The sequence below is a fragment of the Ursus maritimus genome, unplaced genomic scaffold, assembly GCF_017311325.1.
Source record: "Ursus maritimus isolate PB19 unplaced genomic scaffold, ASM1731132v1 scaffold_8, whole genome shotgun sequence".
NCBI classification, from domain to species: Eukaryota; Metazoa; Chordata; class Mammalia; order Carnivora; family Ursidae; genus Ursus; species Ursus maritimus.
The window spans coordinates 29,686,321-29,713,417 of NW_024426996.1; the positions used below are offsets into that span (position 1 = coordinate 29,686,321).

At 35.2% G+C, this 27,097-nt stretch overlaps 2 protein-coding genes across 2 annotated transcripts in view; one reads left to right on the forward strand and one right to left on the reverse strand.

Moving 5' to 3' along the window:
* The window catches only part of LOC103679194 (ubiquitin-like modifier-activating enzyme 6), a 61,300-nt gene extending 42,495 nt beyond the window's left edge, over positions 1-18,805 (forward strand). The window contains exons 21-30 of the mRNA XM_040624906.1: positions 1,464-1,515; positions 1,604-1,667; positions 2,649-2,718; positions 4,036-4,107; positions 7,289-7,406; positions 8,987-9,180; positions 9,991-10,118; positions 13,592-13,679; positions 13,833-13,927; positions 16,519-18,805. Coding sequence (XP_040480840.1) covers positions 1,464-1,515; positions 1,604-1,667; positions 2,649-2,718; positions 4,036-4,107; positions 7,289-7,406; positions 8,987-9,180; positions 9,991-10,118; positions 13,592-13,679; positions 13,833-13,927; positions 16,519-16,654 — 1,017 coding nt within the window. The 3' untranslated portion in view covers positions 16,655-18,805. The remainder of the gene's footprint in view (positions 1-1,463; positions 1,516-1,603; positions 1,668-2,648; positions 2,719-4,035; positions 4,108-7,288; positions 7,407-8,986; positions 9,181-9,990; positions 10,119-13,591; positions 13,680-13,832; positions 13,928-16,518) is intronic.
* STAP1 (signal transducing adaptor family member 1) overlaps positions 18,677-27,097 on the reverse strand; it is a 44,628-nt gene continuing 36,207 nt past the window's right edge. The window contains exon 9 of the mRNA XM_008708698.2: positions 18,677-18,976. Within this exon, the coding sequence (XP_008706920.1) occupies positions 18,945-18,976 (32 nt within the window). The 3' untranslated portion in view covers positions 18,677-18,944. The remainder of the gene's footprint in view (positions 18,977-27,097) is intronic.

Below are 27,097 nucleotides of genomic sequence, written 5' to 3' on the forward strand. Positions count from 1 at the left end.
TGAATGTTAAAAGAATGCACTTAGGGGCGCCTGGGTGGCACATTCGTTGAGCGTCTGCCTTCGTCTCAGAGCGTGATCCCGGCGTTCTGGGATCGAGCCCCACATCAGGCTTCTCCGCTAGGAGCCTGCTTCTTCCTCTCCCACTCCCCCTGCTTGTGTTCCCTCTCTCGCTGGCTGTCTCTCTCTGTCAAATAAATAAAATCTTAAAAAATAAAATGCACTTAAACCCCACCCATTGGTTTGTCAGTCATACATTTACTTGATCCTTGTCTTTCTATATGCAAAATTCGGTTTCAGATAGGGGTTCCCTTTGGAGTATAAGGAATACATTTCACCAGTAGTCTAAAAGAAGTTTGTTGTTCAGAATAAAGCAAGAAGCTGACAAAATAGATATGTTCAATAAGAAATTTTGTTGAATTTTGCCTTGCCCACCAATACCCAAAAATCACATCTTATGTCTGTTTTACGTCTCTTTCCTCATTTGTAAAATGGGGATAATAAAGTGGTGCGTAATTCATAGGGTAGTGTGAGGATCAAATAAGTGAATACATGCAAAGCATTTTGATAAGAACCTAGCCCATGAGTACTCACTACATATTAGCTGTTATTCTTATCTCCCATTACTTACAGTTGCTAGGATGTGTCCTGCACTCTCGAGTCTCTCCCTCTCTTTAGGTTCTTACCTATCAGAATATAAAGTCATCTTTTTTAAAAAGTATTTTGATTACACTTATCCTTGCTTTTCACTTCTTTCTTGGCTCTGCTGCTTAGAAAAGTGGCCTTATACTTACTGTTGCTGCTTCCTCATCCAATAAATGTGTCTTCTTTCCCCACTCCTATTCAAATTAATTTTACCATAATTATCAATGACCCCTTGTTTCAAAATCTAAGAACTCTTTTTAATCCTTACCTTTTGTACTTTTTTTTTAAGCTTTTTTATTATGGAAAAATTCAACCATAGAAAGTGGAAAAAATAGTATCATGAACCCCCACCTAATTTTCACGAATCTGTCACCCAGGTTTAACATTTATCAACTTGTAGATAATCTTGTTTCATTTATATACCCTCCCTAATATACCCTCTCCAGATGGTTTTGAAGCAAATCTCAAACATCATTTATCATTTATCATTTCAAAATATGAAATACTGTATATTTTTACTGGTTTTGTTATTTTAAATTAGTTCTTTGAAAGAAGCAGAATGATATGTAAAATATGCCACTGTTTGTGTAAAAACTGATAATGTATATTCATGTTTGCTGTAGATGCAAAAAAAGGAAAAAACTATAAGTGTTGATAAAAAATAACAATAGAGCTTATTCCACATGGGGAGGGCAATGACAGGAGAAGGATAGAGTACAGGGGTAGCTGGAGGCTTCACTATGTATCTTTTTATGCATTTTGATTTTTTTTAATCTCATAATATTAAGTAGTGATTTTTTTAATTGATTTTTTTTCTTTAGGCTCTTCAACTTCTTCACTGTTTTCCTCTAGACACACGATTAAAAGATGGCAGTAAGTGTGACCAAGTGTTGAGAAGAACATTTAATATAATTTATTACTAGGTCCCTATAATGAAAATAATATCTGTATCTTTTGTTAGGTTTGTTTTGGCAATCACCAAAGAGGCCGCCTTCTCCATTAAAATTTGATTTAAATGAACCTTTGTAAGTATTTTTATGCAGTTTTATATGCCGCCTCTATTGTAAATTTCTTAACTATCAGTTTACATTGCAGGGTGAAAACCTCAGGCTCTGGAAATGTATTTGCATCCCTGTTATCCTAAGAGTTAGCGTATTAGGTCTGGCCAACAAAGCCAGCCACAGTCCTTCTCCCCACACATACATGAATCTATTTGTTCAAATGGTAAAATAACTTCATTATTTTTATCTGAAGTGAAACCAAGTGTTAACCTCTTTGAATTTATCCATAAGCAAAAACCATAAAACGACAACAAATGTTTTCCTATTAAATGAAGCCAGTATTTAAGAAACTTTAGTTTGGGGGAGGGGGGGTGATTACTACTGAATATCTCCCTAAATTATCTCAAATTAATTTTCAAAGTATTTAATGTTTATATAGACATTTATGCACACACACACCCCTATACTTATATGTATGTATTCCAATTAAACACTTAGTTTGTTAACCTTCCTTTCAACAAATAGCTCCCATTTAGTTTTCTCATGTGATGCTTATGTTAGGCTTCCAGTCACCTTATCCTGACTGCTTCTCTTATAAAATTTACCTTATTTGTGTTTTTAAACAAACTTCATTTGCTTAATTTGAACCTACCGTATGTTCTTTAAAACCAAATTTCTAATTTTTTTATGAATTAAAACAAATCTTTCACTAGTTTAATTTTTCTACTTTCACCACTCCTCTCCCCAAAGTAGTCATGATCATTTCCTAAATATTTGTACTAAGAAGGATAAACATCTAATGTTTCTTATAGCTTCTGTAATTTCTTTGGTCTAAACCAGAACTTCATTGCCTAACTTTTAAATATTCCTATAACAAAGTTTTGTGATTATTTTTCTAAACATTTCAAAGGCTATGGTTTTTGATGAATTAAACATCTTTGAAACTGAATTAAACATCTTTGAAACTGTGCATTGACACTTTGCCTTATTTTTTAATTTCAAAAGGCACTTCAGTTTTCTTCTAAATGCTGCAAAACTATATGCTGCAGTCTATTGCATTCCATTTACAGAAGAGGTAAGATAACCTTCAAGCTCTAGGAAGTGATACAAAACCAGGAAAAAATTCGGTGACCTACCAGCTAATTGCGTGATCAAAATATGTTATGTTACAAGAATCGTTCTTTGATGTAAACTTTGTTTTGTTGTATTGTCCACTCTAACATAGCAGAAGCTAAAATCTTGTAGCAGCATTACTAAGTAGAGGAAAGTCAGATTTTTTCTTTCTAAAGGAATGAAACAAGTGTTTGTAAGGCTTGTTTTTATTTTTAAAACATTTTTAACCTTTTAGCTTCAATTATCATAATTATTCTGAAAACCCAAAGTGAACGATTTCATAGCAATTTTTAAATATTCCTTAGAGATTCTCTTTGTTAACATTTGATTTATTTTGTGATAACAACTTATATCTTCAAATTTCAGGAAATTTAAAATGCTTTCCCATATTGACATTTCTTAACCCTTATCCTACCTATTCCCTCAGACATCATCTTTATCGACTAACATATAAAGGGTCTCATACAGTTTAATTGAGAGGCAGATCTGCATTCGTGATTTTTTTTCCTCACAGATACAAAATAGAGCCAAATAAATTGCTATACTTTTAGGTAGGCTGAATGGGGAAATAGGAACCAGAGTCATAATTAACACTGGCTCTTTTGGACCCAGATAAAAATGCCTATGTAAATTAATCCTTTTTGGAGTTAATGATAAAATATACCATAAATGACTGGTTAAAATACTGCCATTCAGTCTGGTATTCTTTGTAAGAAGAGTGACAATTTTGTGATAAGAATATAGGTGACCTCAAAAACAGTATGTCTCGGTTTATCCTAAGCAGCTTCTTAATAATGAATATAGATCTGATAGCCTTGAATTCGTCTAAGTTCATCTTGAACCATTTAAATATTTTCCTGCTTCCAAAGATATGAATTCCATTTATTTATGTATTTTATTTATGGAGTCAGTATTTATTGAGTATAACTTTGTGCAGGGAACTTTATAAAACAATGACAAGATAGTCCCTAATCCCAGAGCACTCAGTCTGATACAACTAGCCCTAAAACTACCTTTTTAAAAATTTATGGGAAGAACTAAGATTTCAAGTTTGTTGACTAATAAGTAATTTTTCGTACACACCACCCCTGCCTCCCACCCTTTTTGAATGGCATTTTATAGAATAAGGGTAAATGTCACAAGTCGATGTGGTCTAAATGGTCCGATGATAAATGATTCAAATAGTTTAGTATGATAAAGGACCTTTTTAGGATTTTTTAGCTTTAGAATTCAGAATTTAAAAGATGTTTGTTCATAAAATTACTCTTTAAAAAAACAGGACTTATCAGCAGATGCCCTCTTGAATATTCTTTCTGAAGTAAAGATTCAAGAATTCAAACCTTCTAACAAGGTATGTTTAGAAATTTATTCACAGCAAGTAGTTATTGAACTTTTACTTTTATCAAGTCCCATTCTAAACCGGGAGAATCCCACAGTGAACTCAACAAAAGTCTTGTTCTTATGGAAGTTATATTCTATTGGGCCAGAAGTGGACTATTAAAAAAAAATGCTGTTATATAATACTGCAATATGGGCATAGTGCTAAGAACTAGAAATAAAACAAGGAAAAGAAATAAAAGGTGATGGAGCTGTTGTAATTTTTATGTGGGCTAAAGGGGAAAGCCTCTCTGATATAGTACCAATTGAGCAGAAGGCTGAAGGAAGTGATAGAGTGAACCATGCTATTATGTGGTTAAACACAAACAATAACAAGTTCAGAGAAAGGCCTTGAAAGACATTGAAGGCCAGGATTTTTCTGAAGGAGAATATGCAAGAAGAGTGGTAGACAGTGAGATAGGAGAGATATTTGGGGTTATGATAAGTACTTAATGTTTTATTATGAGATAATCCAGTGAATGATTTTAAGCAGAGGACACAGTCTGGCTTATATTTAAAAGGATGACTCTGGCTGTTGTGTTAAGAATGATTATACGGGACATGAGAGAGGAATCATGAAAAGCTCTTAGGAGGTTATAGGCAAACGATGATGGTGTTTTGAATGAAGTAGTAGGTAACAGGTAATTTGTGATAAGGGATTGGATTCTTGTATATGTTGTAATAGTCCTGACAGGATTTGAAAGGGATTAGAATTGGAGTGTAAGAGAAAAAAGCTTGTTATTTTCTTAGTTGAAATAAGAAGCATGCTTAATCGCTCCAGGATGAGGAGGAGGAGAAGTTAAAGGAAGTTTGAACAGAGGAAAAAAGGTGTGAAATAATTGCTCAGAGGAATGGGAAAGTTACTTACTAGAAGATGAGGTAGAATTTTGAGACAGCACTGAGAGTCCACTTACTGTTAATCCACTTAATGTATTTATACTAAATGTGTCTGGGGAAAAAAGGCATTTAAAATGCCGGGGTGCTGCTGGAAAATAGCTGGAAAATTGGATATAACTAGGGTTGGGATTTTGCTGGGCAAATATGTTGGAAGGAAAAAGAGATAAGGAGTATTAATAAAGATGCAACATGAAATTTAGGTAGGGTAAATAGGAAAGTTTGAAAATACTAAGTATTTTTATTTTTCACATGCTCATTATATACCTTTTTATACACTCTAAAAATCATCTACAAAACAGTCTTTTGTTCCCCTTACCCTCTAGCTGTATTGAAAAATATGGAATAGTGATTGCCTCCCTATAAAATTCAAGCAGGAAGTGGTATGTGCAGTCTTCCACTCTGCACTTTCAGGAAAAAGGAAAATTTGTAACTGTTTGATATTGTACAAGTAAATGGGTGTGCTGAATGAAATGTTCATGACTTGTAGCTTATCAAGAGTAAAAGAACAGAAAGGTAAACAGAATTCCTATATAAAGGAGTTTCCAGTTATGGAATGAGTAGGTCAAGGAAATAAAAGGCACAGCATAGGGAATATAGTCAATGATACTGTAATAGCATTGTTTGGTGGTAGATGGTAGTTACACTTACAGTGAGCACAGCATGACTTATGGAGAAATTGAATCACTGTGTTGTACACCTGAAAGTAATGTAATATTGTGTATCAACTCTATTCAAATAATTTTTTTAAAGAGAAGGTTCCCAGCACATGTTCCTAGTAGACAGAACTGCTAGACAGAGGCCAAAGAAACATGTATGAATATCCTTACTACTCTTTATTGCTCTTCAATGTTTTAAGGTGTGAATTGCTTCTTTCTCTATCAAAGTTTTGGGGTAATAAATTATCCTGAGCAATTTAGCTGCAGTTTTAGTTTTAACATGAATTTTGAGCTTTTCACAACTCCCTGAAGCAACTCACACTGAAACTTCAGAGTCTAGCACTTACAGTTAACAGATGCCAAAAATATCAACTAGACATTCTGGCAAATAAAAGTTTCTGCTTCCTTGACTCTTTACTATTTCTTAAATACTTATAAGAACACTTAATCTGTAAAAACACAAGTTGAATGTGTACTATACAAAGAAATAGTATTTTTAATTTGTGATGATATAGATATTTTTTTGGTTTGAAAATATTAACTTTACTGCCCTTGCAGAATGTCTAATGAGTAATTTCTTAAAGATAAATTATTTAGATGTTCTGCTCTAAGCATGCATCTATATGAAGGAAGACATATTCGTTAGGAAACAGCTTCTTGTCAGCAATCAATAAATATTTAAAGGATGCCCCATTATGTATTTTATGGATTTCTTTGGAGACAGAAAATAGCTCTGCAGTAGTTAGAGCTATGCAATTTGGTTTGAGGTAGATTTGTCAGAATTGTAGACTATTAATACTAACTTCATTCTGCTGTGGAATTTTAAAAGAGATCTATATGAACACAGTTCTTATAAACTATTCAGTGAATATTTTAACACAAGCAAATTTGTTTTAAATATATTGAAGTTCTCTCAGTGAACAAGATAAAGATCCCATGGGGCGCCTGGGTGGCGCAGTCGTTAAGCGTCTGCCTTCGGTTCAGGGCGGGATCCCAGCGTTCTGGGATCGAGCCCCACATCAGGCTGTTCCGCTGGGAGCCTTCTTCTTCCTCTCCCACTCCCCCTGCTTGTGTTCCCTCTCTGGCTGGCTGTCTCTCTCTGTTGAATAAATAAAAATCTTAAAAAAAAAAAAAAAAAGATAAAGATCCCTGTTCTAAGAGTTTACATATCAGTGTGAGGAGATAGATAATAAAACAAATACATAAATAACATATTACTTAACAATGGAAGGTGTAAAATACATTGGACCATAATGATTAATAATGTGATTAAACTAGGGACACCTGGTGACTCATGAGTCACAAGTATCTGACTTTTAATCTGGGCTCAGGTCTTGATCTCACGATTGTGAGTTCGAGCCCTGTATTAGGCTCCATACCCTGATTTAGTGATATCAAAGCCATCATTTTCCTATCTTTCAATAACTTCACTTTCCTGGATTTTTGGTATATTTCAGTGATTTAAAAACATATATAAAAAATAATGTGATTAAACTAGATAGAGGGAGTATCTGTGTGACTTATTTGGTAAAACGTATATGGTAATCAAACTTAGGTACAGGATATGATAACATTAAGGAATATATGTCCATGTATTTAAAGGTTGTTCAAACAGATGAAACTGCAAGGAAACCAGACCATGTTCCTATTAGCAGTGAAGATGAGAGGAATGCTGTTTTCCAACTAGAAAAGGCTATTTCATCTAATAAAGCTACCACAAGTAAGGGGAAATCTTTATAAAAATGCTTTGAACTGGAGGGAATTTTTATTTTCAATAAACTCTATACCCAAAAGCTTATGGGACTAAATAATAACTATAATAATAATGATGTTAGTTGATTTCATGATCATATGAAAGTCACTGTTCATCTTTAACTGTGACTAAATTATTTTTTTAACCCTTGCTCTACCATCTGTTGCTGAAATGTAAGTCTGCTTTATTGTCGTTCTGATTGGTTTAGTCCTTAAGATTCTACTGTGTAGAATCCTTTTTAACTCATGGCCAACATAATGAGCAAAAAAAATGGAGTTCCTGGGGCACCTGGGTGGCTCAGTTGTTAAGCGTCTGCCTTCGGCTCAGGTCATGATCCCAGGATCCTGGGATCAAGCCCTGCATCGGACTCCCTGCTCCACGGGAAGCCTGCTTCTCCCTCTCCCACTCCCCCTGCTGGTGTTCTATGTCGCTGTGTTTCTGTCCAATAAATAAAATCTTTAAAAAAAAAAAAAATACTTTAAAAAAAAATGGAGTTCCGGGGCGCCTGGGTGGCACAGCAGTTAAGCATCTGCCTTCGGCTCAGGGCGTGATCCCGGCGTTACGGGATCGAGCCCCACATCAGGTTCTTCCACTATGAGCCTGCTTCTTCCTCTCCCACTCCCCCTACTTGTGTTCCCTCTCTCACTGGCTGTCTCTATCTCTGTCGAATAAATAAATAAAATCTTTAAAAAAAAAAAAAAATGGAGTTCCTATATAGACTAACACTTAGACCCAGTGAAGTCACTCTAGGATAAAAAACCATTGACAGATTTCTTTCTGGCTTATTAGTCTCCATAGTTATACAAGGGGAATACAACTTGACCTGTATACATCCTTGTTAAATGGTTTTAAACATAAGGAAACCGAACTTGTATTCTTTAAAATCAGAGCCATTTGCTTATTTTTTAGACCTGCTCACCATCTTTTATTACATAAATCAGCAGTTTCCAGACTTTCAGGATATTTATGCACAAACCACTAAAATTCTGGAAAAAAGAACCTAGGTTAGCCAACTATTTATTTTGTAAATAAAATATAAATATGTTAATTTAATCATTACAATTCTAGAAAAAATTCCATTTCTTTCTCATTTCATAACAGATAAAACTACACCTATCTACAGAATGGTTTTTGAGAAACAGTAATCTAGAAATATTCCAAACTGATACATATTTTTATTAGATTAACTTACTCTGTACTTAGTTATCAGAGGCAAAATGTTTCACAGTAGTATTTATGGAATCAACTTTAGAACACTACCCAGTGTTAACAGTTTTATTCATAAACAGCTTACTATCAGATGAGGTACATAGCTTTCTTATTTTCCATGTTTTAGATTATTTTTGGTATAGAAACTTCTCTGATTCAGTGATACCAAAGCCATCATTTTCGTATCCTTCAATAACTTCATTTTCCTGGATTTTTCTATTGTATTTCAGTCATTTAAAACATAAAGGAATATTTAAGAATAGTGAATCCAGATTGCTTTTTACCTAATAAAACCTTTACAAATTACTACAAAACTTTATTTTTTTGGTTGTGATCAGGTGATCTTCAGATGGCAGTGCTTTCATTTGAAAAAGATGATGATCGTAACGGACACATAGACTTCATTACAGCTGCATCAAACCTTCGTGCAAAAATGTATAGCATTGAACCAGCTGACCGTTTCAAAACAAAGCGCATAGCTGGTAAAATTATACCTGCTATAGCAACATCCACTGCTGCGGTTTCTGGCTTGGTGAGTTTATTATTCTTTGAATGGAAATATATCTTTTCATTGTCTCTTAACCTGTTTTCCCCATTGTACCACCCCAGCCAGTCACTCAGAGATCTTAGAGAGGGAGGGATCCATATTGATCTTACATTTTAAAGTTCAATATTTCTGAAAATAAGGTAGTCCACATTTTGAAGCTTTACAGACATAAAGACATTTTAACATAAAATTAACCTGTGTCAAGACAGTATAATTTTTCTTATAAGCAGTAAATCCTCTTAATCATTCTTGTATCCTCCATATAAAGCAGGTACTGTATTTTTCTTGAATAAGACGAATTGCTCTAATGGTTGCTCTTTGATTGTATTGGATTTTAGTTCTTTGCCTTAAAAAATGTAATTCCTGTTAGTGATGCAGATTTCTTACAATTTAATCTTTCCTTAATGATTCAGAATCTTTAGGCTGGCCCTGGTTGCTTTGCTGTACTATAGTGTTATACTTAGAAGCTGTGTAATTATCTGCCCGTATATTAAATTGTTTTAGACTATTGTATTTCTTGAGTTATGCTATCTTCCAAAATAGGAAGATGACATGACCCAAATAATTTTTTTAATAACTTTGCTCACCGCATATAGAACAGGTGAAAAGTTTGAAAGTATAAGATATGCTAAAAGTGGACAGATTTATAAGAAATTCCTACTATTTCAACCTAGTAACTGCTTTTACTCTTTACAGAGAAATGCTTGAGAAGAATTTAGGAAAATTAAGTAGATGCATTTAAAGTCATGAATAGGTTTGGGCTCTTTATACTCAGATCACCTTCTTTTTATCTAGGTTGCGTTGGAGATGATCAAGGTAGCTGGTGGCTATCCATTTGAGGCTTACAAAAATTGTTTCCTTAACTTAGCCATTCCAATTATAGTGTTTACAGAGACATCTGAAGTAAAAAGAACGGAAATCAGGTATGCATGAAGGTCTATTTCTCTCGCATAATGAAATAAAATGTTTACCTTCTAAAAGGAGAAAATTGTAGTTTCACCTCTCCTTTCCTCATGTATATACAAGTGATATGTGATATGAGTGAATGAATATGAGTGATATATATATATCTATATATATTTTCATAGATACATAGATAGTGATCCTTGCCATCACTTCAAGACTAGGTCAAAATCCCATCTTCATGAAGCATTTCTTTCTTTTTCTTTTTCTCTTTCTTTCTTTCTTTCTTTCAGAAATAATTGACATGTGTTAGATTAGTTTCAGGTGTGCAACACAGTGACTCAACACCTGTATGTTATTAAGACATGATCACAACAGTAATCCCGGTCAACATCATCACCATAGCCTCTTTTTTTCCTTGTAATAAGATCTTTTAAGATCTGTTCTCTTAGCAACTTTCAACTATACAGTATAGTATTATTAACTATAGTCACCATGCTGCACATTACATACCCATGATTAATTTTATAAACTGGAACCGTTTGACTGTTTTCACCCATTTTGCTCATGCCCCAGCCCCACCTTTGGCAACTACCAATCTGTTGTCTGTATCTGTGAGCTCAATGTCAGGGTTTGTTTTTTAAGATTCCACATAAAAGTGAGATCATACAGGTATTTATTTGTCTTTCTCTGTCTAACTTATTTCACTTAGCATAATGCTAATATTATTCCAAATACCAAGATTTCTTTTTATGAATGAATTATAGTTTGTGTGTGTGTGTGTGTGAGAGAGAGAGAGAGACGTTTTCTTTATCCATGTTGTTTCTGTATCAATACCTTAGCTATTATAAATAATGCTTCAATGAACATGGGGGTGCTGATATATTTTGGAGTTATTGCTTTCATTTTCTTTGGATAAATACCCAGGAGTGGAATTGCTGGATCATATGGTAATTCTGTTTTTAATATTTTAAGGAACCTCCATACTATTTCCAACACTTGTTATTTCTTGTTTTTAATACTAGCCATTCTAGCAGGTGTGAGGTGATACCTCATGATGGTTTTGATTTGCATTTTCCTGATGTTTAGTGATGTTGAGCACCTTTTCATGTACCTGTTGGCCATCTGTGTATCTTCAAGTTCTTTATATATTTTGGATAGTCACCCCTTATCAGATACATGATTTGCAAATATCTATTTCCATTCAGTAGGTTGCCTTTTCTTTTTTCTTTTCTTCTCTTTTCTTTTTTTAATTCAGACAGTTTATTACTTCTGTCATAGCTGGTAACATGAGCTTCATGTTTACACTGTTTTCTCTTGCCCTTTAAGTCCCATGCGGATAGTGCAGAGGATCCAAGTTGATAGTGCACATGCAACAGATCTGTGTCACAGCTAAGGAATACTGAGCTTAAGAACGCCCCGATTTTATACAAAGACTACTGACAAATCTGACCAGTTGTTGCCCAGCGGAGTGGCATTATCTTTATTACCTTGTCCAGGAATCAGAACTGCCCTCTGACCTGAAGGGAGACAAGCTGTTTATTCCGAAAAAAAAATCCTTGAAAAGATATTTCTACTTTTTGTTTTTCTGTTTTTCTTTTTGTTTTGTTTTGTTTTGTTTTGTTTTAAGATTTCATTTATTTATTGAAGAGACAGAGAGAGAGAAAGAGACAGCATGAGCCAGGGGAGGGGCAGAGACACAGACTTCCCGCTGAGCCAGGAGCCTGACATGGGACTCAATTCCAGGACTCTGGGATCATGACCTGAGCTGAAGGCAGATGCTTAACTGACTGAGCCACCCAGGCGCCCTGAAAAGATACTTCTAGATAAAAGCTGTCATAAGACATGTAGAAATGTCATGAAAAACTGCCTCCCAATAGTGAGTGCAAGAAGCCTGGATCACTAGCAACTTTATGAAACAAATGGAACATCCCTGATTTGCCTACTTCTAGATTTCTTTTATGTAAGATTATTAGTTTGTGCAATTAACCACTGTTCATTTTGTCTGCCTTTTTTTTTTAAAGATTTTATTTATTTATTTGACAGCACAAGCAGGAGGAACGGCAGAGGGAGAGGGAAAAGCAGGCTCCCTACTGAGCAGGGAGCCTAATGTGGGGCTCAGTCCCAGGACCCTGGGACCATGACCCTAGCCGAAGGCAGATGCTTAACCAGCTGAGCACCCCGTTGTCTACCTTTTCATTTTGTTGATGGTTTTCTTTGCTATGCAGAAGCTTTTTAGTTTGATATAGTCCCATTCGTCTACTTTTGCTTTTGGTACCAAATGTAAAAAACCATCACCAAGCCTGATGTCATGAAAGCTTTATTGGGGGCGCTTGCGTAACACAGTCGTTAAGCGTCTGCCTTCGGCTCAGGGCGTGATCCCGTCGTTCCGGGATCGAGTCCCACATCGGGCTCCTCCGCTGGGAGCCTGCTTCTTCCTCTCCCACTCCCCTGCTGTGTTCCCTCTCTCGCTGGCTGTCTCTCTGTCGCATAAATAAATAAAATCTTTTAAAAAAAAGAGAAAGCTTTATTACCACCTGTGTTTTCTTATAGGAGCTTTATGGTTTCGGGTCTTATATGCAGGTCTTTAATCCATTTTGAGTTAATTATTTTTTTTTATTTTATTTTTAAGTAATCTCTACACCCAATATGGGGCTCAGACTTACAACCCCGAGATCAGGAGTCACATGCTGTACCGACTGAGCTAGTCAGGAACCCCTTGAGTTAATTTTTGTATGGTGTAAGATAGTGGTCCAATTTTATTCTTTTGCTTTAGGCAAAGCATTTATGACTAAACTAGCCATAGAACTCTCATAATATTTAATCTGCCACATTATTTAGCATTGTACTTTCTTATGATTTCATCTGTTTTCCTAATTCAGATGAGTTAAGGCACTATAACGTCTGACTGATGTATCATGCGATTTAGAATCTGGTTCCAAAAATTATGTGACAGAGCAAAACAGTTCTCCTGGACCTCCATTTTTCACTTTCAAAATGGCAATATCCAAAACTTGAAAATCCCTGTTTTGGCAAGAGTGAGAAAACATTCTCCTCATACATCACTACTGATAGGAATATAGAATAGTATAATCCATAATGGAAATCAGTGCAATATTTCAGATTTTCAGACACATTTGCACTCATCTCAAATGAAATATTTATCAAGATATTCACTGTTTATCATAGCCAAAGATTGCAACAACCCAACTGTGCAGTAATAGGGAACTAGAACATCCACACAGTGAAACCCATGCAGCCGTTAGAGAACTCTCTTGTTAAGGCGCACAGATTTATTATGAGACACTGGAACGATCAACAAGGTGTACTGGTAAAAGTGGTTACCTTGTATGGTGTAATGGAGAAATAAGTTGTATTTTTCTTTTTCCTCTGTGTTATTATGTAGCTAAATCACAAATAATGGACTTATGGGGCTTTTTATTATTACTAAAGGGAAAAATATTAAAATGTTTTGAATATTTTTCTACAACAGAAATGGAATATCATTTACAATTTGGGACAGATGGACTATACATGGAAAAGAAGACTTCACCCTCTTGGATTTCATAAATGCAGTCAAAGTGAGACATTTATTTACTTCATTAGTTGGAGGTTTTCATAAATAATATTTAGGAGAAATTTGCTGTCTTTTTATTGGTTGTAAAACATTGTCACCCAGCCCTTTATATCTGGACATAGCTCTGATTGTTTCTCTTTTGGGTATTTACTTTTAGGAGAAGTACGGAATTGAGCCAACAATGGTGGTACAGGGAGTCAAGATGCTTTATGTTCCTGTAATGCCTGGTCATGCAAAAAGATTGAAGTTAACGTAAGTATTAAACCTTACATCAGAAGAGTCACAAGAACTAAAACATAAGGTGGATGCATACTGGGAAATCAAATAGATTTACCGCTGCTAATTTAACCAGTTTATTAATAGCACCATCTCCCAAAAATCAGGATCTTTGTTGATAGCATCAGTGATGTAACCCATGAGCAGCAGGTCAAATGACATATGTTAACTTGTATTAAATAAAAGTTAGCATAAAAATATTTGTTGTATGAATTTCTGCATGATAGGTACTTTAACATATGCAAGGGTTTTGGGGGGGTTTTTTTGCTTGTTTGTTTTGTTTTTTGTGTATATTTATTAGAGAGAGAGAGATGAGAGAGTGCACACAGAGGGAGAAGCAGGCTACCCGCTGAGCAGGGAGCCTGATGCCGGGCTTGATCCCAGGACCCTGGGATCATGACCCAAGCCAAAGGCAGACGCTTAACCAACTGAGCCACCCAGGCGCCCCTGACATTTGCAGGTTTTAACTATGATTATCAATTAATGAGATTAATCACTTTTAATTACTATAATCCAGGCTTAATGATCTCTACTTTAAAAAAACAAAATTGCTATTACATATAATGCATTAATTTGCCTTATATTACTTTGTCATTAGGATCCCTTAGTATCTCTTCAATATATTAATAATAGTATTTCCTGTATACTACCTAGATGAGAGTAGAATATGCGGTCCTGGGGCGCCTGGGTGGCGCAGTCGTTAAGCGTCTGCCTTCAGCTCAGGGCGTGATCCCAGCGTTCTGCTAGGATCTCCTCCGCTAGGAGCCTGCTTCTTCCTCTCTCACTCCCCCTGCTTGTGTTCCCTCTCTCGCTGGCTGTCTCTCTCTGTCAAATAAATAAATAAAATCTTTAAAAAAAAAAAAAAAGAATGTGTGGTCCTGAAGCATATTGATGAGTGGAATTTAAAATTTGTTGCAAATAATTCACAATAGTGCTTTATAAGTTGGCCAGTATTTGGAATCTCCAGCATGATATACTTTGTGAATGATATTTTTCATTTATTACATTTTTCATTTACCAGATATTTACAAAGTACCCATTAAGTGGCTAGACAAGCTTGGCTTCAAAAAGACCTGGATTCACATCCATGCCCAGCTACTTGTTTTGTCATATTGAGTAGCTTACTGAACTTTTTTGAAACTTCGTTTTCTATCCACAAATAGGAATGATTGTGCCCGTAGCTATTGATCATTAAAATAATAGTAAAGATTAGCAGTGTAATAGCAACTGAGAGGTAGCCCATAAATCTTACTCCTGTTACTATTTTGCCATTATACGTCTTTATCAAATAGCCTGTGCCCTCAAGGAGTTCACAGTCTGTTATGAGAAAGGGACATGTTAATCATTAAAATGTAATTGAATAATTAGTATAATAAAGGTTTTTACAGAATACCTTAGGCATTACTAACTCATGCCTTCCTCTTAGGGTAGATTTCATTTGAGCTACTTTTGAAAATGGATATCAGGCAAAAGCAATAGTTTATGCAAAAGCATACAATTAATAAAGAGCACTCATGATCTGTTCGGGAAATCAGCATTTGGAATAACTTAAGGATGAGATGATAAGAATAAATGGTAGAAAGAATGAGAAGTTATAAATGGAACAAAATTTCTTTGTAAAATGGAAAGAGCTATATTGAGGTTTAAATAGATTACATAGTTCGGAGTCTGGCATGAGATAGGTACGTGGCATATGATATATAATATTATTAGGCAAGAAACTAAAATCAGATTTACAGAGGATTCTGGCAGCAGAGTAGATTGGAGATAGAAGACAGCTGGCTCGAAGCTAATCTAGTAATCTAAGGATATATAGATGATAACTTGATTCGAGACAGTATCCGTGACAATAGCAACAACAACAAAGTAGTTTTTTTAGTGAATAGGATATACATGGGATATGACAGAAAGGTAAAACTTAATGTCTTTCGCAGTGATTAGCTTGCATTTGAAGATTTGAAACTAATTTGCTTTTTACTCTTTACATAGAAATGGCTTGAGAAGAATTTATGATGCATCCACACTTTATAGGGAATATGAAGATAATTCATTTTTAAAAAACAGTGCTTACATTTTGGTTTTGTGGGTGGGGAGATTATCTTTTAACAAATGGTCTATATTCTTTACTACTAGCAGTAGTCCAGACTGATTCACTATTAGATTAATGAATGTCTTGAGTTTAGAGCTTTTAGTAAAGAAAAATTATAATATATGAAAGCATGTGAATTGTTAGATTTAAAAATAAATGTAGGGGCGCCTGGGTGGCACAGAGGTTAAACATCTGCCTTAGGCTCAGGGCGTGATCTCGGCATTATGGGATCAAGCCCCACATCAGGCTCCTCTGCTATGAGCCTGCTTCTTCCTCTCCCACTCCCCCTGCTTGTGTTCCCTCTCTCACTGGCTGTCTCTCTGTCAAATAAATAAATAGAATCTTTAAAAAAAAATAAAAATAATAAAAATAAATGTAAAGTCTAGGCACACAGGTTCACATTCTCTGGGCAACATTAAACAGCAAATCTCATTTTACAGAATTTACCAAATTATTTGTCTTTGATTATCTTTCTTAGAATGCATAAACTTGTGAAACCTTCTACTGAAAAGAAATATGTGGATCTTACTGTGTCATTTGCTCCAGACACTGATGGAGATGAAGATTTGCCTGGACCTCCAGTAAGATACTATTTTAGTCATGACACTGATTAACAGAAGTTGTCTTAAATTTACTCCAGTACTACTTGATGTTGTAAAGATTGCACTTAATTCAGGAATGAAAAAAAATCAATTCATAATACTATGGATTTCTCTTTGATGAAGCCTTAATTTAAGGGAAACATCAGTAGAAAACTACAGTGAAGAATTTTAAAGCGTTTTGGAATATAATCTAGACTTGTCTAGTGCTTTATATGTGGATATGATCACAAGCAATTTTGAACTGGACTGATGTTTTATAATGCTTACAAAAAAATTGTGTATTAGCCTCTCTGGATGAAAAGAAGAAAAAAAAATTGTATCCATCACCAGAAGAGATAAAAGATCAAGAAATTGAAAGTAACAAATGCAACTATCCAAAAAGTTTAATCTTACTTGGTGAATTTTTTGTTGCTGTTCACTATTTGAGACCCAATTTCTATAAAAATAGTGTTTGGCACCCTGCACCTCTTATAATTAGGCTTTTGAGTTTAACACCAGTGGGAAGAGGAGAGATGGTAGCGGTGAATGAAGAGTAGCCATTTTAAATTGTACGGTTACAGTTTACTGTCCTGCTAATTTAAGCGGAGTTTGTTAATATCACTATCTCCCAAAAATCAGGATCTCTGTTGATAGCATCAGTGTTGTAACCCATGAGCAGTAGGTCAGATGACACGTTAACTTAATGTATTAAGTGTTAACAGTATTATATGAACTCTGACAACCTCTTAGAGGATCCATGAATGTGAACAGGTAAATATGGCTAAGCATTTGATTCTTCAATATGCCTTCTAATGTGGCTATTTTATTTATTTGGAACTCTAAACCTGATTGTCATAGTATATAAGACTAAAAGGTTTTGTAAAGGGAGTGTCCTTAGAAGTAGATGAAAACTAGAAATTAAAAAAAATCATTACTAGTTGAGTCTTGATTTTTTTTCTTCCAGCAACCTAATGGACAGAAAAAAGACATTTTATTTTAAAGGGAAACATGCTATTTTATTCTGCATTCCCAGAAAGGGAATTGACAAAGATAAAAATTTATTTTTTTAGGTCTTTACTGATAGAAACTTTCTGTTTTCTGATTGGAGATACTACAGAAAATTCATATAAATGCTTTCATTAAAATGATGTAAAATGTACTCAACACTGTAAACTTGGTTAAAACAGCAAGTATTTCTTTTATTTCTAAGGCTATCATGCATTCTAAAGCAGTTGGCATTTTGTAACCATAGGAAGTCACTTCCCTCTAGCTGCTTTTAGTCTGATCTGTTCAGGCGGTTAATGGGTACTTTGATAAACTCAAGACTAGATTTACATCAGTATTACTCCTATTTGATATCTTTTTATACTCTCTACTTAAGTTTCCTTTTATTTCATTTATAAATAGTTGAAATTACTTTGTCAACCAGCTGTATTGTTTCATTCTTTTGTAAAAGTATCGTCCAATTGGGAAAATATATTTGGGAGTAGAAGGTGAATTTGAATGAATAAAAGGATACTCTGCATTGGAGACAAAGATAGGTGGACAGGGTGAATTTAAAAGAGATGGATACCCTTGAAATAAGTAATTTTTGTTCAAGTATAATGTTTAAAATTCCTTAAAATTGAATTCAGGAACTTCAGAGCTCTATGGCTTAGAACTCTTGAGGCTAGCAATAATAAAAGGACTTTTCTGTGAGAAGCCTTTTCCCCATTTTCATTTTGCTTTGTATGATAGTAACTGATGTTTTCCAAGTAGCCATTCAGTAATCCTCAACTATGATCTAATAGCTGCTTATATTTTATCTAAATCCCCACATCTTTTTAGAAGTAAATTTGGAAACATGCTATCAGTTCTTATTTATAGTGATCAGTGCTTTAATAGACATAAACAAAACCAACAAGGATTAAGTTCATTTTGTGATTAAACCTGAAACCAATTTTATCATTGCTTTTTTTTCCCCTGTAGGTAGTGGTTATTGCCATTAATCTCTATGTAGTTCTGCTAAGCTGGAAAGCCAGGGTGTGAAATTAATGACAATTTTTTTTCATTATCTGTTTTATTTCTGTACCATGAGATCACTTTTGGTGATTAAAATACCAGGTGCGAAAATTATTTGATTTTGTATGGTACCACTGAGTGATTTTTTTACTTATTAAAAATAAATTAAGAAATTTGACAGTATCTTTGTAAATCCTGTTCCATGGTTGACTCCAGAGATTCCAGTTTTGCTGTTCATTTTGTGAGTAATGTTTCTTTGGTGTTTTCTGATTTTCAAGTTGGCAATCATGGAGATGTAACAGTCATTGAGTGTAGAAGAACATTACTTCAAAGTGCTTTTGGCTCCTGGAAATTCTGTGAAAACAATTGAGAAATGGTGACTGTGTAAAACCTAGAAGATCTGGTAAATCTCACACTGTTGGTTGGGGATATCTAAAATATACTCCATTTTTTTAGATTTTTATTTTATTTTTAGTAGGCTTCACACCCAATGTGGGGCTTGAACTCACAACCCTGAGATCAAGAGTCACATGCTGTACCAACTGAACCAACCAGGCACCCTTAAAGTATATCCCTTTTTAGAGTTCAAAACTTTTTTGATACTCATCAGTAATTTCCTCTAAATTGTCTGAAAGCTAGAACTTAGAAATAGATCCATATCTTTGTTTTTATTTTTTGTCTAACATAACACTCCCTGGTGATGCCAATGAGAAGGCATAAAAAAGTGCAATGTTTAGAGTCTACTCTTTTATAATTTATAATTAGTAAAATGACAGAAAATTGTTCTTTTGAGATCTTAAGGAAAAATCTCTTGACGTAATAATTCAATTATAATGAACAAAAATTAAAATTACAAAAAAAATCATTGTGATTGTAAGTAAATAATCATTTTGTATACAGTCAGTAGGTATGAATTTAACTGTTTTATTTGCAACAAATCCAAACCAAAATCAGGAAGTTGAAATCGTGGGGATTAGAGTAAGTAATTAATAGGTAATTTTCAGTGTTCATTTTTCTCTTGCCATTTCTTAGCTTTGTTTTTTAAGTTGAGGAATATATATTCAAATATATGTATACAAAAGAGTATATAGAATATAAATATACAGTTTAAGGATTAATTTTATTTTATTTTTTTTTTTAAGATTTTATTTATTTATTCATTCGACAGAGATAGAGACAGCCAGCGAGAGAGGGAACACAAGCAGGGGGAGTGGGAGAGGAAGAAGCAGGCTCATAGTGGAAGAGCCTGATGTGGGGCTCGATCCCGTAACGCCGGGATCACGCCCTGAGCCGAAGGCAGACGCTTAACCGCTGTGCCACCCAGGCGCCCCTAAGGATTAATTTTAAAGTAAGGGCTTGTGTATCCAGCTGTCAAATCAATAGAACGTTGACAGCAGACCAGAAATGTCCCTCATAGCCCCTTCTCAATCAGCCAGCTTCCCTACACATACTCTCTGGCAATACCACTATCCTACCTTTTGTGATAATTCTTAGTTTTTATTTATAGTGTTAACTACCTACCATGTACTTAAGTAATATAGTTTACTTTTTGATGGTTTCTGAACTTGATGTAAATGGGATCGGACTGTATTTTTTTTGTGGCTGCTGCTTTCGTTCAGCATGAGCATCATCCATATTGTTGCTTACAGTCACACTTTATTCATCATTGTTGTGTAGTCTACCTTTGCATGAATACACCACAACTTATTTATATATCCTGTTGACTATGAGATGTTTTTAGTTTGGGGCAATCACAGTTCCTCAATGAACATATTGTATGTATTTCCTAGTGCAACTAAGGTATATACCTAGGAATGGAATTACTTGGTCATAGGTATTCACATCTTAAATTTTATTAGGCAGTAACGGACTGTTGCCTTAGCAGTAGAGATAGCCTGTGTTTCCACACCTTGCTCGACACTGGTATTACCAGATTTTTTTTAATTTTGGCAGTCTGGAGGATGTGCAGTTGTAGGACATTGAAGTTTTACTCTGTATTCCCTAACTACTAGTGAAATTGAGCACCTTTTTCTAAGTGTGCTGGCGACTTTGACTTTCTTTTTTGCAAAGTGTCTTTTCAATTCTTTTGCCCATTTTTCACTTGTGTTAGTCTTTTTCCTCATTGATTTATAGAAGATCTTAAAAGTCCTGTTTTTAGTTAGCTGTATGTTTCCAAATATCTTCTCCCTCTATTTATGATCTTTGCTAAAAAGAGTTTCTCAGTGGTTGGGTACTAAGTATCAGTCTTTTGTTTTAAGGTTAGTGTATTTTGTGAGTTGCTTAAAATATTGTTCTCTGTCCAGGGTCATGAAGGTACTCCCCTGTACATTGTCTTCTAAAGGCGTTAACTTTGCCTTTCACATTTTCAGTTTTCAGTTCATGAGGAATTAATTTTGTGTATGCTGGGAAGTGTGTCACCACCATTTATTGAATTATGAAGTATGTTCCTTTTTTCAGTGCCACTCTTCTGCATTACCACCAAAGTCATATATCCATTTATGTGTATATCTCTGAATGTTTTGTTTCTTTTCTATCCCTGTGCTAGTATGGTATTTTCATCAGTGTAGCTGATATATTGTTTTTTATATTTGGCAGAACAAGTCCTCCCAACTTATTGTTCTATAAGAATATCACGGTTATTCTTAGCCCATTGTATTTTCAGTTCTCAAATTTCTATAATTACAAATATGCAAATTCTGTCACTTTCACAGTTTCCAGTTGTCTTGCTGAAATTTTCAATCTTTTATCTACCTGAACATGAAAAGTATTATTTTATAGTGTGTGTTTAATCCCAAATCTGGACTTCTCCTGTGGGTCTGTTTTTATTTTTCTTTTATTTCAGCTAAACGTTATTTTACATCTTTGTGTGTATGGTTATCTTTAATTGTATGCCAATATTATATTTGAAAAGTTGCTTTTAGAAATAACTTGATGTCCTACATAGCATTTTCATCCTCCACAGAGGCACTTGGCCACTAGTACCTCAAGACCAATTCCAGAGTCAAGATTTTAGGAGTTATCCATGTGACTCAGAGTTGAGCTATAGACTACTACTCCTCTTACTTCCTGTTTACCCTTACTCCTACAGCCCTTTAGGGTTGGGTTCAAAGTATAGATTAGGGTTACCAGGGCTACTACCTCTTGGCTGGCACTGGACTCTACCTTTCAATTACTCGTCCCTTAACTCTCCTCAGCCTCTCAGTGGACTCTTACAAATCTGCAAAAGCTCCTAGGGCCCAAGTGATCCAAATGAATGGTTCACTTTTATGAATTTCTTCCAGATGTTAGTCTGACCATTCACTAACATGGGTCTCCAATGCCATCCAGCATTTTTTAAATACATTTTGCCCACCTTTTCTAGATATTCTCAAGTAAGAATGTTAATTCAAATTATGTAGCCCACTTTTTATCCTTTTGATTATGTGTTAAATAAAATTTGTATTCTGTATCTGGAAACATACTAAATTCTAATGATTCTTATAAATTATTTGCAAATTAATTCGGATATACTGTATAAACTTCAAATAAGGACAGTGTTTAGTCTTTTCTAAGATCCAGAATTTTATTTTTGTTAATCCTCTCTCTTGTGTGTTTGCTTTCTACCCCATCGTTTCCTGCTCTTATTAATATTTTTCCTATTTTCTTTGGGTTTCCTTTCTTTTTCTTTAACTAGTGCTGTTTCTAACTTCTTGAGCTGGATACTTACCTCATTGATTTTCAGCCTGTCTTTCAATATACACATTTAAAATTAAAAATTATAAATATCTCTATATTACTATAATATAATTATATGATGTTCTGTTTACTATTGTAGCCATATTCCACAAGTTTTGACACATATATGGTTAATAGTTAAAATATTCTCTTTCCATTAAGAGTTCCTCTGCAACTCAGGTTTTTTAGATTTTTTTTCAGTGTTTCTTCATTTCTAAACATAGAGTTTGTATTTTAGGGGTTCTTTTTAACCCAATTTGATAATCTCTGCATTTTAACTGAAACACTTAGGCCATGTACATTTACTGTAATTGCTGATATATTTAGGTTTAGTTCTGACATTTTATTTTATGGGGTTTGGTTTGGTTTGATTTTCTTTTTTTGTTTGTGTTTGTTTTTGTCTAGGCAGTTCTATGATTCTTTCTCTCTATTCTCTTGCATTTTAAAATTTTTTTATAGTTTTTTATTCCATAGGCCGATTACTATTATTATCTCTCAACTCTAGAAACCCTTTTGTATTCTAGAACTTTGCAAACTGCATTTCTCTTTTGCCGTTTGGCTTCCTTTAGGTTCCCTAAATACGTGGCACTAGGAGGAGGACTGGAAAGCTGGAGAAAGGGAAAAGAAACTTTTCCCCTTGCCATTTTTGCTTCCCGACATTGTCAGCATCCCCTCAACAGTGGCTTTTCTTCCAGTAATCTCTGGTTGGTTCTTAGGCTCTAGCTTTTCTCTGGCACTCTGCAGGGTATCTCTTCTAGGCTTCCAGATTCTAATAATGTCATCCTCATCCCTGTAATAGCCGTGTCCCTTGCTGATGTTTTCAATTCTCCCAAAACCTGTTTAACAAATTCTTTATGTTAAACTCTTCATTAATATACATGATACGGTTTCTCTTTTCCTAAGCTATACATACCCTTTTTCTTTTTCTAGTTCAGTGGTGTTTGTCTTTTGATGATTACCCTGTATTTATAGTTTGCACATTCAGATTAAGCCAGACTAAATTTAATCGATATCTTATCTTTTGCTGATTTTAGTTTCCAAAAATGGCCATGACACGGTTTCCAGTCTCACATGCTCTTCTAGAATCTTGCAGCCTCCTCCAACCCCCATAAGAGACCATCTATTTTCACTCTCTTTGAACCTGAACAAGAATTTATGATTGCCCTAACTAATATAACATAATGCATCATATGTAACTACAGCATTTGAGGTTAGGTCACAAAAGGCTATGTGACTTCTACTTGGCTCTCTCACTCCCTCTTGGAAAGCTCGCCCTTGGATTCCAGACACCATGTCACAAGGAAGCCTAAAGTAACCCATACGGAGAAACTCAAGTCCCCAACCTACAGCCAGCATCAGGTGTCCAACATGATTAAGCAAGTTCAGATGATTCCAAACCCAAAGCTTGATGGAGCAGAAACAAGCCATCCTTGCTGTCCTGCCAAATTCCTGACCCACAGAATCCATGAACATGGATGGTTTATGCTAGTAAGTTTTGGGAATTATTTATTATACAGTTGTTATGTTCTAATAAGTAGAACAACTCTAATTCCCAGTTTGGCTACTGTGGTCACTTATTTTATTTCTGTTACGTACTTTAATTCTGTTGTCATTTACATAAATGTCTTTTAATTCTGCAAGACTCTTATTTTGTATTTACCCATACACATATTTCACCTTCTTTGCTCTTTATTTTTGTATCTCAGGCTTACCATCTGGGCTAAATTTCTTCCCGCCTGAAATGCTTTAGAATTTCATTTTGTGAGAGTCCACTGGTGGCACACTTGCTCATGATTTCTTTGAAAATATATTTTGCTCTCAATCTGCAAAATATTTTTGCTGAATGTAAAATTCTAATTTGGCCTTCATTATCTTTCATTGGATATAGTTTTCTACTCTCTTCAAACTTCCCTTGTTGCTGTTGAGTCAACCATCAGACTAAACTAAACATTGCAGCTTTAAAAGAAATCTTTATCTGCTTTCATTTTACGAAGTTTAATTATGTGGATATGGATTTCTTTTATCAATCTTGTTTGGGGTTTGTTTAGCTCTTTGAGTCTAGATTGGGGTCTTTTCTTAGTTCTAAGAAAGTCTCGATACTACTCCTTCACGTATTGCCTCTTTCCCCATTCTCTTCTGTGGGGATTCTCATTAAGCATAGCGGACTTACTCTGCCTTCTATGTTTAAGACCCTCTTTTCTGTATTTTCCAGTTGTTTTTGTCTCATCATGCTTTATTCTGCATCATTTCTCCTGCCCATATTCTAGTTTACTTCATCAGTTTTTTTATATTAACGGTCATCCATTTTGTTTTTAATTTTGATTGTATTTTTCAGTCCTAGAAGTTCTGTTTGGTTCTTTTTTTAAAAAAAACTGCTCAATTACCTTTTATAGTTTTCTGTCCCTGCAGAAATTTTCTGTTGTCTGTTATTTAAACTATAAGGGCCATCTTATGGTCTCTGTCTGCCAGTTTCAATTTCTGCAGTTTTTGTGGCTCTTTCTCCGTCGTTTCTCCCGGCTGACTTTGTTGGTGGTCTTTTTTTAGATTCTCCTCCTTGGAGAGGTAAGCAGGTTGGTAATCAGGATCAGGAAAATAGAGGTAATTTTCTCTACAAGCAAGATCTTCCTTTTAAAAATAATAAATTATCAGGATACATAAAGGTAGTTTTCCTATTTTACTTTCATGCAGTGTACAGATTTTTCTCCTGTCTTGCTCTTCTCCCTTCTATGGTGGTTTCTTAGCCTAAAAATTGTGGGTGGAAATGCTTACTTAAATAAAGAACCAATATCAAGGCACAGGGCAGTTCTTTATTTTCAAATGTGAATTGATTTTCCTGTTGTACTTGGAACATTGGTGGTGTGTTTAATGTTTGTTAATTAAATAATGAATATTCATATGCTTTTTAATTTTTATTTTATTCGTGACTTGTGATTTGGCTCCTAATAAATTTTTCTCTAGGGGAATTTTTTTTTTTTTTTTTTTTTTTTTTTATTTATTTATTTGACAGAGAGAGACAGCCAGCGAGAGAGGGAACACAGGCAGGGGGAGTGGGAGAGGAAGAAGCAGGCTCCCAGTGTAGGAGCCTGACATGGGGCTCGATCCCAAAACGCCAGGATCACGCCCTGAGCCGAAGGCAGACGCTTAACGACTGAGTCACCCAGGGGCCCCTCTAGGGAATATTTTTATTCTTCCTGACTAGCTTAATATCAGTTACCTACCCTACCATATTTTAAAGTGCTTTTTAGTTTTGTTTTGTTTTAAGATTTTATTTTTAAGTACTCTCTACACCCAGTGTGGGGCTTGAACTCACAACCCCAAGATTAAGAGTCGCATGCTTTACTGACTGAGCCAGCCAGGTGCCACAAAAGTGGCTTTTATTTAAACTGTTGATTTCTGAAGTTGGGAAAAATAAACTGAGGAAGTTATCTTTGATTGTTTTGGTTCTGTCATTGCTTTTCCTTTTGGTGTCAAAAAGCTGAATGTTGACATGGGTTAATGTTAAGGATCAAAGAAAAAAAATCTCACTTTCTTTTTGATAGTATATTTTTGGAAACACTTTAATTTTCTCCAGGTCTCCAGATTTTAACCCTTAGGTGCTCTACAACTTCCATTTCTTAAGGCAAATTAAAGCTAAGGGCTCCTGCATCTCCACTGTGCGCCAATCAGCTATGGAGTCCAAACTCCCTAAAACAATTGTAGGGTTCCCCAAAGTTCCCTTGAAGCTTAACACTGGGTTTAAGATGGGTTTTGGTGTTTTTGTAGTTTGTTTTGTTTTTTTTTTAGGTCCTTTCTCCACTGTCATTTACTCTTCCATCATCTTTCTGCTTTTCAAAGAAAATACATTACTCTACAGAAGATAGTCTGATTATTTGCAGTCTCTCTCCATGTGATCATCTAATTCTGTCTGTTCATATGTCGCTCCCTCCCTCTTTTAATAAGGGAATATGAAATGCGGGGAGGTTGAGTAATTTGTTTCTGATCAGAAAGCAAACTGAACCAGTTCAGCCACCAGTTCAGCTACCAATCTGGTTGTCTGTTTCTAAAAGCATTGACATTTTACATGAACAGCCCATTTTTGGTTATTCCTTTACACTCTTTTTTTTTTCCCCTCTCTTCTGACCCTGCTCTGAGGATGGCTCCATCTCAAGGCACTGCACTGTAGGCAACAGAGGTCAATATAAGCACCTGCCACCCCCAAAGAAAGCTCATCCTGGCCAAAGATACTGGGAAAAGTAGACCCTGTGGCCTAAAGAATGAGTGGACAGGGTGGGTGGGGGTTACCAGAGAGAAGGGTTGGAATTCCTGTTAGTTTTTTCTTTCTCTTCTTTTAATATGTCTTTTCCCCAAGGGCAGTCCCAGTCTCCACAGAACTATGTGGTGGCACAGGTGGCTAAAACTCTTAAGAAGCCCCATCTGTAGAAGACCAGGAAAAAGGACCCTTGGTAGCAGGAGAGTGGGGGAAATCCCGGAGAAATGAGAGAACTGAAAAAGCATCCCCTAGTTCTGTGTATGAAGTGACCCCCAAGCTGTGCATGCACAAAACATATAAAACAGGGGCACCTGATGGCACAGCGGTTAAGCATCTGCCTTTGGCTCAGGGCGTGATTCCGGTGTTATGGGATCGATCCCCACATCAGGCTCCTCTGCTATGAGCCTGCTTCTTCCTCTCCCACTCCCACTGCTTGTGTTCCCTCTCTCGCTGGCTGTCTCTATCTCTGTCGAATGAATAAAAATAAAATCTTTAAAATATATATATATATA